Here is a 14518-nt window from a genome sequence, read left to right on the forward strand (position 1 = left end):
GTAGAAAACCAGCTTGAAAACTCTCTGAATGGTCCTGGCAATTAGAACATCCATCACAAAAATGCATCAGCCCAGGCCTGCACAGATAAACTCCTAAAAATAGCTGAAAGAATAGTTTTGGCTGTAAAGATGGGTTGCAAACACAGAGCTTGAGGGAAAAAAAGGATTATTTACATTACCCTAAGTGTAGCAACACTTTTCCTCCACAAAAATAGGACAGGTTTAAAGTCTTGGTACTGAACATACACAGTTATCCAGTTTCTACCACAAAATATATATATATACATATTTCTGCGAACCCAAGTCCTGTTTGCTGGCATGGAATGTTTTAGCAATTCCTGTAAAGATCCATGTCACAAGCAGCTCCTTTTACAGAGCACTTGGCAAGAGGGGACATACAAACCAGACCCCAAAGGCTGGTGTTAAACATTCTCATTTCTGCCAGGTCTTCATATTCCTTTGCTGTGTATTCTTAATTAAATTGGGAGCTGCCTGTGCCTGCCTGCCTAGTTTGGAGTACCCATTTTAGAGTAAATATTACTTTGGCTGCATCTGTTCCCAAGGGATAGAAAAACTTTACAGATCTCAGGTCCAACTACTATTTTAGGAGAACCAATGGCTTTGTTACTCACGCTGCAGGCTGGCTCATACTGTGACTTTTAACTCTTGAGTTAACTCCCTGCAGAAGTGTGCAGGGCAAAGGGATAAAACGAGGCTCACCAGGGATGAGCAAAGGAATTTGACACACCAAAGATTTGAGAGGCTGTGTGCCAGTGAGATCCTTAGTTGGCTACCCGAGCACCAGGTACAAAGAACTGCATTTGAAGTGCTTCTACACACAGCATGAGGAACAAGCAAGAGGAGCTTAGAAGCCTTGGCTCAGCCCCAGAGATGCACAGTCACTGGCATAAGTGAGCCTCCAGGTAAGGATTAAAGGACAAACAAACAAAGCGGGTGTAATTGTGAGAGTCTACTATAGGCCACCCAGTCAGGATGACAACACCAACAAATTAGTCTTTGTAAATCAACATGGTTGATAACAGGTCCACAGGACTCCTGAAACACCTACATCTCTTGGTACAGGTACTATGAGAAGTGACTAGGAAAGGTACCCTCCTTGATTTGTTGCTTGTTAACAGAGAGGTACTTGTGGGCAAAGTGATGATTCGTGACTTTCTTGAGTGATGATTTGTGGCTTTCTTGGCCACAGCAACCATGAAGCAATCAAGTTTAAAATCTCTGCTGATAGCAGGAAAACTGCCAGCAAAACTTAAGCTCTGGTTATGAAGTGAGCAAAATTCAGGCCGCTCTGGGAACTAGTTAGCAAAGTCCCCTAGGAAAATGCCTCTTTCTGCCTAGCCAAGGTGGCAGAGGCTGCGGCTGTTGTGTCATTCCTCTGGGGAGCTGGGGCAAGCCCTTGGCCTCGGACCAGCCAGAGTGTGTGTGGTCTGGCAGATGATGGTTTGATCACTGGAGGTAAAGGCCAGAATCAGCTTTCTGTCCTGGCACCTATTGCGTGGGAGCAATCTTTGGAGATGCTGTACTCGGCATTGGCGGCTGTCTCTTGATTTCAGCGCAGGGCTCCGGAAAGAGGATGACAGTGCTTTAACATGGGAAGGAGAGCACCCAGGCCCAGTGCTTCCCATCAGGATGACGGGCTGCCCAGAGGAGGTAAAGGTCAGCAAGACCTTTCCATCTTGGAAACTTCTGCGTGGGAGAAAACCTTGGATGTATTCAGCATCGGAGCTTGTATCCCAAAGTCTCCTGTGAGCTCCTGACACTGCACGGCTGCGCTTGAACAAGGGAAGCAGCGCTCCCAGCCGCAGCGCCTCAGCGGCACACTGCCGGGGAGCCGGGGGGGGGTGTCCCGGGAGGGGAGGGCAGGAGGAGGCCGGGCTCGGAGGGGTGGAGCGCCGCTGCCGTGGTGCCGGTGCGGAGGGAGGAGGAGGAGGAGGGATGCCCGTCCTGCGCCGGCCGTTTCCCGGCGGAGCCGTCAGCTGACGCCGCCGTTTCCTGGCTGCCGCCCGCCATGCTGCGGCTCCTGCTCCCGCTGGCCGCCCTGGCCGCGCTGCTCCGGGCGGCGGTGAGTGCCCGCCTCGCCTCCCCCTCCGCCAGGGACACCCGGGGGCAGCGGGGCCCGGCTCTGAGGGGCGCGGGGGCCGGCGTGGCCGAGGGAGGGCTGGCGGGGGCCTCCTGCCGCCGCTGGAGGAAGGCGCTTCGCCTCGGTCCTTTTTTAAACCATGAGCGATTTAGGGCTCATGGGCGGCGCACAGGGCGCGGGTGCCGGGCTTGTGGCTGCGCCGCGGGGGAGATCCCGGAGCCGGGGCTGGGAGGGGTCCGTGCCCTTCTCCCGAGCAGGCCGGTCGCTCCCGGCCCGCTGCAGGTGTGGAAGGGCTGGCGGTGCCGCCCTAGGGGGGTGGCGGCCGCCGTGGCCGCCCGGCCGGAGCGGTGCTGCCGGCCCCGGGACTCCCTGCGCGCCCGGGAATCGCGGAGGCCTGGCTGAGCAACCCGGAGCCGTGAGGGAGCCGGTGGCGACACTGCTGGGAGATCCCGTGGGAAAACGTGCTCATCCTGCGGGGTGTGAGAGGAGGGAAAGAGGTTTTTCCCGTTCTCCATAGATTCTGTTGTGGCCGCCTTGTCCCGGGGACACCACGGCCTAAGGACGAATGCTCGTGCTCCACAGTTCCCGTGGTTTATGCCTCGAGTTTAAGGCAGAATGATACTATTAGATGTTGTAGATGTACTAGCAGATGTTTAGATGTTGTAGATGTACTAGCAGATGTTGTAGTTGGATGTGGCACGGGTGGTTAAAGATATATGTATGTATGTATGTATGAAAAACATAACGACGTCACTTGAGACCTTATGGAAGGGAAGATTGGATCACAGTTAGTGTGCTTTCCTAGGGGTGAGGTTGTTGCTGAGCCTTCCAAAATTTTAAAGGTAGCAGGCAAGAACAAATACTCTTCAAACTTGGTAGTATTAGCACTTTTGGGGGATTTAATAGGTTAGTTTCAAATAGATAACTATGTATTTTTACAGTATTTTTTGAGAATTTGCTGCCATGGGAGGTTGTAGAACCAGATAGTACTCAACAGATTAAAAAAAAAAGGATATGCTACATTTAAATATGTCAGGCTCATAAGCAATATCCAAGACTTTCCAACATCCGTGTTCAACAAGAAATGACTGTGCAAGGATTTGCCCTCTAACATCCTTAGTGTAGCAGCTGTGTCAGCTGAAGGAGTGTGAGGAAGGAGACCACAGAATATGGCCAGGGTTCTGTCATTTGTTTAAACAGCGTTTCTTACTGGTGTTGTCCAGACACAGTATTGCATGGTGCCTAGAGGACCTATGGACTTGAATCAGTAGGGCATTTCTTGTGCTCTTATCTTCCTAGCTCTGTGTGTTTTCTGTAGAGACATATGTGCAAAACAGCACTATTTCTTAAGAGTAGTTTAGTAACAACTGAGAGGGTTTGAGGAGCTGAGGCTGGCAGGCACAATTTCCCTTATCAGCCCACAGTTCCCTGACACAAGCAGTGAGGGAAGGGTTTTTTTTAAAACTTAGCCTAGTCCTCAAAGTAGATCAGGGTCCTGTCATCACAAATGTTCTTTTAAATTAGCTTGAGAGAACATATGCAGCAGATAAGCAACCTGGCAAACTGGTATTCACAGACTTCTGGGCTTAGGCTCACTGCTGAGCCCCACGATGCTGCTTTTGTGCCCTAGTTCTGAGATATTTTTGGCTGTAATGATTGCTTGCTTTCTCTAAGTGTGGATTGAGAGGCAGGAAGTGTTTTGAAAATAATTGTGCTATTATGGGACTATTATGTCAGACATGGTCTCTGTTGTATGTTATGAAAGACTGCCGAAACTTTTTAAATCTATGATTAAAATAAAACAATAGGTTTCTTCTAAATAGAAATGTGCAACCTGAGCACTAATAGAAACACCGTGACTGAGCAAAATACAGAGCAAACCAGGGAATTCTGCTGCCATTCAAATATAACTGATGCTTGCTTGTTTGTTTCCAGTCTGTGAGCAGTCATGCATTAGATTCTGTGCTCCCCTCTAAAGGAGCAGGGTGTGGTATTTTAATCCCTTTTCAACTTGGTTGCATCCTGTTAGACCAGGATATACTAGAACAGGTGTTGAGTCTTGGAAAGCTCTACATGTAGTGGAAGTGAGCTGGAAGTGAGTAGCAAAACGCAGTGTGAGTTTCACTGATCCTACTGATTTCCAGGGCTTTGGAGAAATCTGATTCACAGTGGCAGGCAAGGATATCTGCTGATCACCTGCAGTTTCTGGGACCACAGTTGCAACTGTTCCAGTGGGGGTTTCACTGCTGCTGCAGCATGTGTTAGTAGAACCTCTTGCATTTGGTAAGAATGATATAGGGTGATGTCTGCTTTTCAGATGGAGCCAACTGCTTAGCAAGAAGAACAGAAATCATGTATTAAGTTAATATCAGAAGCAACTTAGTCCCAGAACATGTACGAGATTTAAAAATGCTATAATGGTTTTTCCCAGGACTCATTGCATCCCTGTTGGGATGTATTGCCATCTACTATTAGGAAGTCTGGATGAGAAAAAAGTGTTTAAAAGAAAAGGCTGTATGGGGGAGAAATGATTGAGGGAGGCAGACAGGGAGATTGGAAGGAGACTTCCACCATCCAGTCCTTTCTGTTGTCTGGTTTACTCCACTTCAGGACATTTCCTTTATGTTGTTATGACTGATTCTGCATGACCCAGCATCTTGTGTAGTATGTAGGGTAACAGTCCTTTATTGCAGTCTGGGAGAAAGGGAATGTGTGTAATATTTTAAAGCGGCTCATACTGGTTCCTGGTTGCAGGCTTTGTTGACCCAAGGCATCCCTTCATAACCACATTATTGACTTCTGGAGACTTCTGCAGAACAGAAGGGAACAGTCAGGAAGCAAAGATGATCTCCTTCAAGCAACTGCCCATTGAAGCCAAGGCTGCAGTGGCTGCAGGAGTGGTTTTCTTCTCCATGATGCTATCACGGAGTTACCTGGCAGAAAAACTCGATTTCAGGACACGGCGCTGGCTTCTAAGGCTGCAAATGGCACTGTTTGCTAATACACTCATGTTGATGGGATCTCTTCATGTTTGGAGAAGCACAGTCACCACGTTCACCAGGTCTTCAGCTGCCAGCTCCTTTTGTTTCATGCTGTGGAAAATAGCTGTGTTCATGTTTCTAGCTTTGGCTCATTCAAGCTTCTTTACATTGCTATTTCTTGTTGCAGAAGAGCCCTATTTCTTTTCTTTAGCTGCCTACACTTGCTTGGGGGCCTACATTATTCTCATCTTTTTCCTCTTCACTCTGGGCTCTGTAGAGCAGGCTTACAAGTTCTTGGCTGGGAGAGGCGCTAAGGCAGGCACTGGCAACAAGAACAGAACAGCACTGAAACCAGTTCTGGCAGTCTTGCTGACTGTTGTGCTGACTGTTGTTGGGCTGTTAAATGCTTCCCAGCCCCCTACTGTGAATTCAGTGGAGATTCCAGTTCACAAGCTGCCCTCAGCAATGAATAACCTGAAAGTGGTGTTGCTTTCAGATATCCATCTGGGGCCTACAGTTGGGAAGACCAAGCTTGCCATGATAGTGAGAATGGTTAAGGCTTTAAAACCAGATATCACCGTGATTGTTGGGGACCTGTCTGATGCTGAGGCAAAGATCATACGACCTGCTGTTGAGCCTCTTGGAGAACTTGATTCTCCTTTGGGGACTTACTTTGTCACAGGAAACCATGAGTACTACACCTCAGATGTTAGCAACTGGTTCGAGCTGTTAAAATCATTTAACATTCAGCCATTGCATAACGAGAATGTGAAGATTGTTTCACCAAAGAGCACTTCCGACTGGTTCTGCCTGGCCGGCGTGGATGATATTGAAGCAGATGTGTTGCGCTATTCGGGACATGGCATGGATTTGAAAAAAGCTCTCCGAGGTTGTAGCAGTGAGCATGCAATAGTGCTCTTAGCTCATCAGCCAATTGCTGCAAAGTGGGCCCTTCAGGAGAGACCAGACATAAATTTAATTCTCTCTGGCCATACTCATGGAGGGCAGATTTTCCCTCTAAATGCTGGAGCTTATCTTCTGAATCCATTCTTTGTTGGCTTGTACCAAGTTGGGCAGAATACCTTCGTCTACGTCAGCCCAGGGACGATGTACTATGGAATACCCATGAGGCTGGGCAGCAGAGCTGAAATAACAGAGATTGTTCTGCGTTCTCCTTGAGGAGTTTCCATTTGACAGACTTATATATTTTTTTTTTTTTTGGCCAGTTTATTGGCTCTTCTACTATGAAAGCAAATTATTTTTCAGGGAAGCCAGAGAAGATGTGTTGGGCTGAACTTCAGCAGGTTCTGTTAAGTTTGAGCAGAAAACACTAACTGTATCTTGGGCCTATGAAACAAATTTGGGACATGTTAAATTACTGAAGTAATTATGTCTTTGAGTTCATTATTGTTGAGGTTCTGCATTTGAAGATAACACTGATGTCACAGCAATGATGTGTGTCCTGTGCATGTTTAGTAATACCTGTGTCCTGCAGCTACTTCATGTTCCACTTGGTGTCCATCAGGCAGCTGCCTTATCAAATCTCAGGCAGGTGAAGTTCTGAGCTCGTGCAGTGAAGTCACTGATGTGTGCTTTGCAGAAAGGCCTGCAAGAATGTGCACTGAGTATGGAAACTCTAGGAGGCTTATGCTAGAGTTGTTATGGGGAAGGAGGAGTTTAATAGTTTAGAGTTGGTTTGGTTTTTTTTGATTGAGACTGGATGTTTTTATCCTGCTAGCTGTCTGCAGCATGCACCAGGGCTTCCAGTCCATGCTTCTTACTAGTACTATCAGTTGCCAGGCCTCAGTTCTAAAATTCAGTTTCGTCCAGTTAAAAAGTTGTTGAAACTGACACCAAAAGGTGCAAGCAGCTGTCTTTCTCAGGCATTTTCCCCAGAATAGTTGGGCATCCAGTAATTGCTTACTGAAAATAATAGCTCTAATAAAAGCAAATGAGGAAAATTCCAAAATTAACTTCTGTTGCTGTCTCAGCATACAATACCTCCTTATATAAAGCACTAAAATTACTCAGTGTCTTTTGTCTTCATTCTGTATTTTTTTCTTTCTGCCTAATTTCTCCTCCATCATTTTTCTCTTGCAAGAGTAAACAGATGCTATTTCAATACAATGCAAATAAGTTAATGCTTGAAATTTGTTAAAGGCTTTAATGTTTAAGTAAATTATGTCCTCTTTTAATGAGACTAAACTTGCAGCAGGTGACTTTCCCTAAGAGCATTTGCATGTCAGTGTCCTGGTTGTCTGATGGGCACGTAGGAGAGAAACTGCTATGGGATAATGGATAGAGGATTTCTTCCCATCTTTCATAGAAGGGCTTATCATAAATTAACACAATTATGGGATTTTTGAGGTATTAGAGAATAATTGATGCAAATATTCTTGTTTCTATATCTTTGCGTTCATGTGAGAAAGCCAGGATGTGAAATAATGTGTGACTTTTGTCCAAGCCTATGAAACACTTTACTTCTGTGCATCTTCTCTCTCCTCCTCTCCCACCTCATTTCTGCTGCATGAAATATCACACACCATTAGAGCCTGGGAATCCTGTCTCTGTAGTCTGCAGCTGTAGCCACAGGGTTTTCCTTGCTCTGCCTTTCCCCTCAGGCAGACCCACAGCATGGGGCAAAAGAGGGCGGTTCTTACCATGAAGACTGAGGATGGAAGACAAGAGCTGTGGTGTTCAGTCTTTTCCTGCCTTCCTGTGTGATCCTGAACCAGACAACCATAAACACTTGGTTTCGATCTTCAGCTTCTGTTCTCATATTGAAGGAGATGGGTAGGAGTGTCTTTGAAAAGCCCTGTAGTCTTTGTAAAGTCGAGGGTTTTTGTAAGTTAGATTTTCAGATTTGACTTCATCCACTCTGAACATCTCCCAGGTAGAGTTTCTAATTCCTGTGCTGGTTTTGTATCCTGCTTCTCTGTACAAACATCTTATATTTTTACTCAGCAATAATGAGAAATACTGTAAATGTGTCACAATGGAATCGTTGGAGAAGTCAGTCCTCTTCTGAAAGATTGAATACCTTACCAGCCATGCTCTGTGCTTGCCAGATTAGATAATTTCTATTTCCCACCACTTATAATTTTGTAAACGTTTTTTTATGATTGTGTGATAGTATCTGCTTAAGTATCCTAAAGTTTCCATGTGTATTCAACACCGCCCACTGTCCATGCGGGATGCATCAGAGGCTTTTTGCAGTCGGTAGCATAGTGTCAGATGGGGAAGGAATGAGGAAGGAATTTTGATTGCCTGTAACCCTCTGGTTATTGTCAAGTTGCCTTCAGTTAAGAGCTGTGTTCTGGGTTTAGTGGTGCAGAGTATTCTCACCTGGCCAGTAGCCCAGGAGGATTTTTATACTTGTTGCACTGAATGTTCTTACCATGTTAAGAAGGCTAATTGTTAAGCCAGTTTCCTCAACAGGAGGCATTTGTGGGACTGATTTTAGATTGTGTCAGTGTCTCAGTGAGATGCCAGTATTATTTACTTTTTTCTCCCTGCCCTTTTTATTTCTCTTCATTCTGATCAAGTGTGTGCAAAAATGTAGCTGAAGGGGTCCTTCCATCCCAGAATTTCCTCATTACATTGTATGTGCCTCTTTTAAAAGTTAATTATGTATCCTTTCAGAAGCAGATGAACGTCGTTTTAGGAGTGGTCATATTGTCATTTCATATATTCGTTGAGTTCTCCTGATGTAATTTAGTTCTTGTCCCTTTTTTTTGTATCTCTCCCTCTGAAAGATTGTTTGCTGGTGATTATTTCTGACTTTGGAGAGCTTTTTTTCTGTGCCAAAAGACTTCAAAGCCTTTTCTTATTTTGCTTTTTAATTATGAATGGAAAGTATCCTAGATCAACTTTCTGTTTGATAAGAGGAATGAACTGTTTCTATAATCTCTCCAATCAGCAATCTCTAACTGTCTTGCAAGCTTCTTTCTATACTTTTTCCCGTTTGATTTGAATGTACACAATGCAGACCTGTGTTCAGTATTTCAGATGAAGAAAAATTGCTGTGCTGCTTATTTTTTAATTTTTAATTTTTTTTTTAAATTTTATGTTTGTGTGTGATGTATTTAATCTAGAGAACTTAACTAAATGAATATATATTTCATCCTATGAAAGGCCAGTTCATTGGGGGCTAAGGAGGAGTTAATTAATGTCAGAATTAATAGCAAAATATAATAGTATCATCACTTTGTGAAAATTATATTTATTATATAATTGCAGTAGAATGGACTGGAAAATATGTAAATTGTGGTATAACAAATGCTTTAAATGTTGGGATTTAATAAAACTTTATTCTTATAATCAACTATGAGGTGTCTAGTGACCTTTTATTTTGTACCAGTATGCCTTGTAGCAGCTCATGCTGAATAGTTTTAACACACTCATTATATTTAGCAACAAAAAGCTACCAACAATAAACCTGACTAGTTTTGTAAACTCTTACACCCCTACTGCTAACTGAGTCGTGGTGGAAAGTGGGAAAGGCCACTATTACATTTGCCTAAAGCCTACTAGGAGAAAAAGGTCCAGACGGCAGGGGTGAGGATGTGATGCAGAGAAAAGGACCACTGAGAGGGCACAGAAGGGTTACTAAGAGAATATTTTGGAAGGAACAGAAGAAAATGAGTGATTTGTGGTTCTCAATTTTGGTACTTAAGCTTTGAGGTGGAGAAAGAGGTGTTCTCTGGTTGGTCTAAGAGAGGCTAAAAATCTTCAGAGATGGAGGATTTGTGCCTGCATTTGTTTGCTTTCTAAATAAGAAAAAAATCCCTGTTTTGTAAATTTGGAGAATGAGAGATTTTTGCCGCTGATAAACAGTTCTGTGTGTTGAAGATGGGGAAAAGACTTTGTGTCAAGAGACATGCACATTATAAAATGTTGAAATAGCATTAAGGTTGCAAAAATAAACTCTTTACTTGATTTAAGCAAGGACAAATGCTTTAGTTCTTCTCTTTTCCATGTGAGTGTGCTCTGAGGATGTAAGGTGCAACACGATACCATTGCCTGTAAGGGTCTGAATTTTCAGCTGGGCAGTGATATGGTATGAAGGAAGTGGCACCCCAAACAGTGCTGTTTGGCACCCCAGACAAGCAGAGCCACTCCCCCACCTTCTAGGGTGACAAAGTGGGAATTAATTCCTTGCATATTCACAATGGTGAGTATACAGTATTTATACAGAATTTACAGACGTAAATTCATGAGGAGAAATCTCTTGGTTTTTTTTTTTTGCAAGCTCTGGATCATCCGCTGACAATGAAGTAATGCTGAGGAATTGATCATGAAGGAAGTCTGTTTACAATAAATGATGAATGAGATGAATTCAGAGTATTCTGGCGGTTTCCTCCCTCTCCTCATCCATGTAGTATCACTGTGTCAGGAAGTGTATGTGTTGGGAAGGTCATTTACAGCTATGGTCACAGCTTCAAAAACCTGACTTCTAAATGGCAACTGGTTCAGTGATTACCACTTTCATAATTAATACCTCCCTTTAATTGTTTTAAGATAGCCGTGGCTCTCTGCCAGAAGTGTCTGTCCCTGAGGGTGTGTAAACAGTTTTTTCAACATTCATTATCTCAACAGTTCTCTGCCATGAATGGAACAACTGTCTTTTCCATAGACCTCTTGGTGTAGTTAGTCTGAATGAGGGGGCTAAAATCCTCTTACAGAGGGACACCACACTCTCCTTATTTCCAGGGATAATGGCCTTTTAATGTGTAAGGTGCTTCTATCCATAGTGGTGCTTTTTTTTTTTTTTTTTTTTTGGTTTCTTTTCTGTGTTGTTGCGTTTGGTTTCAGAGTTCCACTTAGTCATGATCATTTTGAAGCACTCGGCTCTGCATTAGTGCTGTGACTTGTCACAGTGCCCTAGAGTAAAAACATTAGAAGAATACGAAACATCTGCTTGATGTCTGTAAGGGTGAATAGTTTCCTTCTCGGGTACCCATGGAACAATTCCATCCTAGTGCAGCAGGCCCGGCTGTCAAGATGCAGGTTATAAATGAAAGATCAGGAAAAAGTCACATACATTTAAATTGAACAGAAAATAAGCAGCTGTACAACCTGTACATCCTTTGCAGCAATAGTTTGCTTGAGGTCTAACAACCTGGAGTTACTATAGCATCATAATTTCCTATGGAGAGTCCCAACCCTTGAGTTACATTTATTCCAGAGCAGTTGGTTTGTATTTCCGAATTCTGTGTGGTCCTGATTTTGGAGAGGCCTGACATGCCCATACCTTTGTTGAATAAAGATTTATTTATCCTAATAAAGTTAAGTAATCTTAAGAATGGGTCCATGTTTGTGCAATCAGCGTAAAAAGCCTATGCTGTGCAGCACTTGGCAGCCCCTTGCTTTCCGTGTTTCCTTGCCAGCTCCTTGCTGTATCTTGTCATACCTGTTGCTACACATCCACCACACAATTTCACTTGTTCACTGTTGGCAGAAAGTTTTGAATTGCTTTGTGTATATAGGACATTTTCCACTACATTTTTTTAGGTTTTCTGTAAAATAATGCCTTTGTTGCAGATGCAACATGCTGTTGTCTTTCTCCTTGGAGTCTGTAGTCTAGAAAGGATTGTAAAGTGTTATTTCAGTTGCTCTGTTTAATGACAGTCTAGGGATAGGCATATTGGCTTAGCAATTTTGTCCATTTTTCAGGAGGGAATGTGTTTTCTTTGAACTATATCTGCTAGTTTCCTTGTTCTTTTATCCTGTGACACATTACACTGGCTCCCTTTTGCTGATTTGTTGTGCTAAGACTCAGGTGGGCTATAGATAGCCAGAGGAAAGTCATTCACCATCTCTTATTTTAGGACCATTGTATCTTCTGTTGTAGACAACCCACAGATGTTGTATAGCCTGTTCTCTGTGTCTTTCAAGGCAGAAAACAATATTACGGTGTGTTTTTTTGTTTTGTTTTGGTTTTGTGTACAGAATGTACCTGAGAGGAGTTTTGGGATTGATTATGATTCCAACTGCTTTGTCAAGGATGGGAAGCCTTTCCGTTACATCTCCGGTAGCATTCACTACTCGCGGGTGCCCTCGTATTACTGGAAAGACCGCCTGCTGAAGATGAAGATGGCAGGGCTTGATGCCATTCAAACGTGAGTAGCTGTTGACTTTCCAAGTGATTTGTGATCCTGGGAGTTGTATGAGAAGTCATTAAGAGGAATGCTGCTATTACTATTTTTCCAGTAATAGGTGAGGAAGCCCTGGAGAAGTGAAGGGTGGTACAGGATGACTTTTGACCACATAAATGGGGGCAGCTGGGCAGGTTGTAACCGGCAGTCTGTTTCCCTGATGACAGGCAACACCTCTGGCTTCACAGCCCAGGGCGCAAATGTGACCTGAAATAAATTGTTGGACTATGAACTTTGACAACTATGGAACAATTGTTCCTGCCTCTGCCAGGGGCACTGTACTTTCTGGTCAAAAGGCAGACTAGGTGTGAGGAGACAATAACCTGTTAGTACAGCCTGGGTTGGTATCACCCAGAAGCCTTGAAAATGTTGGTGAAGACTGCAGTAACATTAGAAAGCTATATCAATCTATTTCACCAGAAGCATTTAAATTTAGATAAATGGATGGGGAACTAGATGTACTTCTTTAAAAAAAAAAAAGCTTAAACAGCTTTCATTTGTGTGTGTGTGTGTGTGTTTGCAAAACCCTTAGTCCATTTTTCTTGTCTTTTCTACCTGTTTGGGTACCTAACTCAACAGATGAGGCACAAGTTAAAGAAAAAATCAGCTTTCTCTTATTTTTGCCATAGCTTCGTTGACAAGGGAAGTGGTGATGTGTAAGGCACAGTTTTTTCAGGCAACTGTTGTAATTACCTAACAGGTTTGTTTTCTTAAGTCATTGCAAGGCTTAGAGCTTCTCTTTGAAACCACCTGCTTTTGTGCTGTAAGAAGTTCAGCTTCTGACAGTGCAGAGCCTGTAGGCTCAGTAGGAGTGTTGTACCACCACTCCTTTCTCACCCTTGGAATCTGTATTTTTGTTAGACCTGCAAGGTGCATGGCTGCTTTTTACACTTGGGCATGAGACTAGTCAGAGTTAGTAGGTGAAGAACAGACAGCAGGGAGAGAAAAACAAGTTGAATTTTTCCAAATTTAGGATTCTTTATTTTTTTTGCATATCTTAAGACTCTTGGCTGTGTTGGGATGATGCAGTGGTTTTGTGGTTGTTTTTGTTGTTTTCTATTAAGTAATCAAGTTCTGTCTTTGCTCATATTAATAAGAGCAATGGGATTAAGTAACACACTTGCTCAGGATCAGGTTGCTGGATTTGCCCAAGTAATTACTTTTTGCTGAAATAAAAGTAATTTAAAGTGAACCTGAAAATTATGCCTTTTGGTGTCTGGCTTGAAGGTCAGCCTGTGACTGACCCTATGAGCAGTGACTCCTATGATCCATAGTGTCTCATACTTCCCTTATGTCTCTGATTATTTCCTCCTCCTCCCAACACCCATGTGTTTTCAATGCCCTTTGTTCATTTCCAGCTTTTTCAAACAGTCAATTTTTTCTTTTTTTTTTTTTTTTCTTTTTTAAATTGCCTTGTAATGTCTCTGATGCATCACTGGCATTTTGAGATAGTAATATTTTTTTCCATTCCCTTTGTCACTGTTGTTCAATGGCAAAATTGCTGCAGGGCCAGTTTGGATTTTTTCTTGTTGCTTTCTCCCTCTTCATTTGTGATCTCCCACTATCAAGGTGGGTTTTTTCCTTCTTTCTTTTCTGCTTTTTTCCCTTGTTGAGACCTCTTACTCTGCTTGACTGTTTTGGATTAGTATCTTTCTGCTGTGCAGGAAGGAGTGAAGATTTGTTGTTTTGCTGGTGCCAGCTGATCTCTGTTGGTCTTGGGAGAGCTGAGCTGGGTCTGTTTTGGCACAAAAGGTGCTGTGCAGCTGGCAAGTGGTTATGGCAACTGTGGCTTTAGGTGTTGTTGCTGGATCACATCATAACAGCTTTATTAGTCTCCTCTTATTTTTCTAAGAGCAGACTGAGATTCTTTGACTTTCTCTCCCATTATTGCTCATGTCTGGATTTTTTCTGCTATGGAAAGTGTACTTTAGAAGCAGATAGCGCTCCTGTGCCTTGCATTTTCTACAAGACTCAAATCTATGTGTCTTTCCATTTGACACCAGTCACTCTCTTTCTCTCCTGATGCTATAAAAACACCTCACCTATAAAAAAACCCCTTTTGTTATTCCTTGAGTTTAGCCAATAATCAAGTCTTACTGCTCTTGATTATTTGAGATAAAGCTATGAGTATTCATATTACCCCAAAGAAATCTTCTGTGATTTTGTGTGATTTTGGTAAAAAAGTGGAAGTTGATCTTTGTGATTGGGTTTTTGCTTTCTCTTCTTCTGCATACTCTTTCCTGGATCAGTAATATTGCTAGCAAGGGACAGGGATACAA

The 14518-nt window shown here is 43.2% G+C and overlaps 2 protein-coding genes across 2 annotated transcripts in view; both read left to right on the top strand.

The window, feature by feature from the left end:
- The first annotated feature begins 1808 nt into the window (after positions 1–1808).
- Positions 1809–14518, top strand: part of GLB1 (galactosidase beta 1) — a 40610-nt gene continuing 27900 nt past the window's right edge. The window contains exons 1-2 of the mRNA XM_038127576.1: positions 1809–2083; positions 12034–12203. Of these exons, the coding sequence (XP_037983504.1) occupies positions 2030–2083; positions 12034–12203 (224 nt within the window). The 5' untranslated portion in view covers positions 1809–2029. The remainder of the gene's footprint in view (positions 2084–12033; positions 12204–14518) is intronic.
- On the top strand, positions 1946–7055 carry TMPPE (transmembrane protein with metallophosphoesterase domain). Its single transcript, XM_038127577.1, has 2 exons — positions 1946–2083; positions 4856–7055. Exon 2 carries the CDS (start codon positions 4945–4947, stop codon positions 6259–6261), a length of 1317 nt encoding a protein of 438 aa, XP_037983505.1. The 5' UTR covers positions 1946–2083; positions 4856–4944; the 3' UTR covers positions 6262–7055.

Source organism: Motacilla alba, chromosome 2 (genome assembly GCF_015832195.1).
Source record: "Motacilla alba alba isolate MOTALB_02 chromosome 2, Motacilla_alba_V1.0_pri, whole genome shotgun sequence".
NCBI classification, from domain to species: Eukaryota; Metazoa; Chordata; class Aves; order Passeriformes; family Motacillidae; genus Motacilla; species Motacilla alba.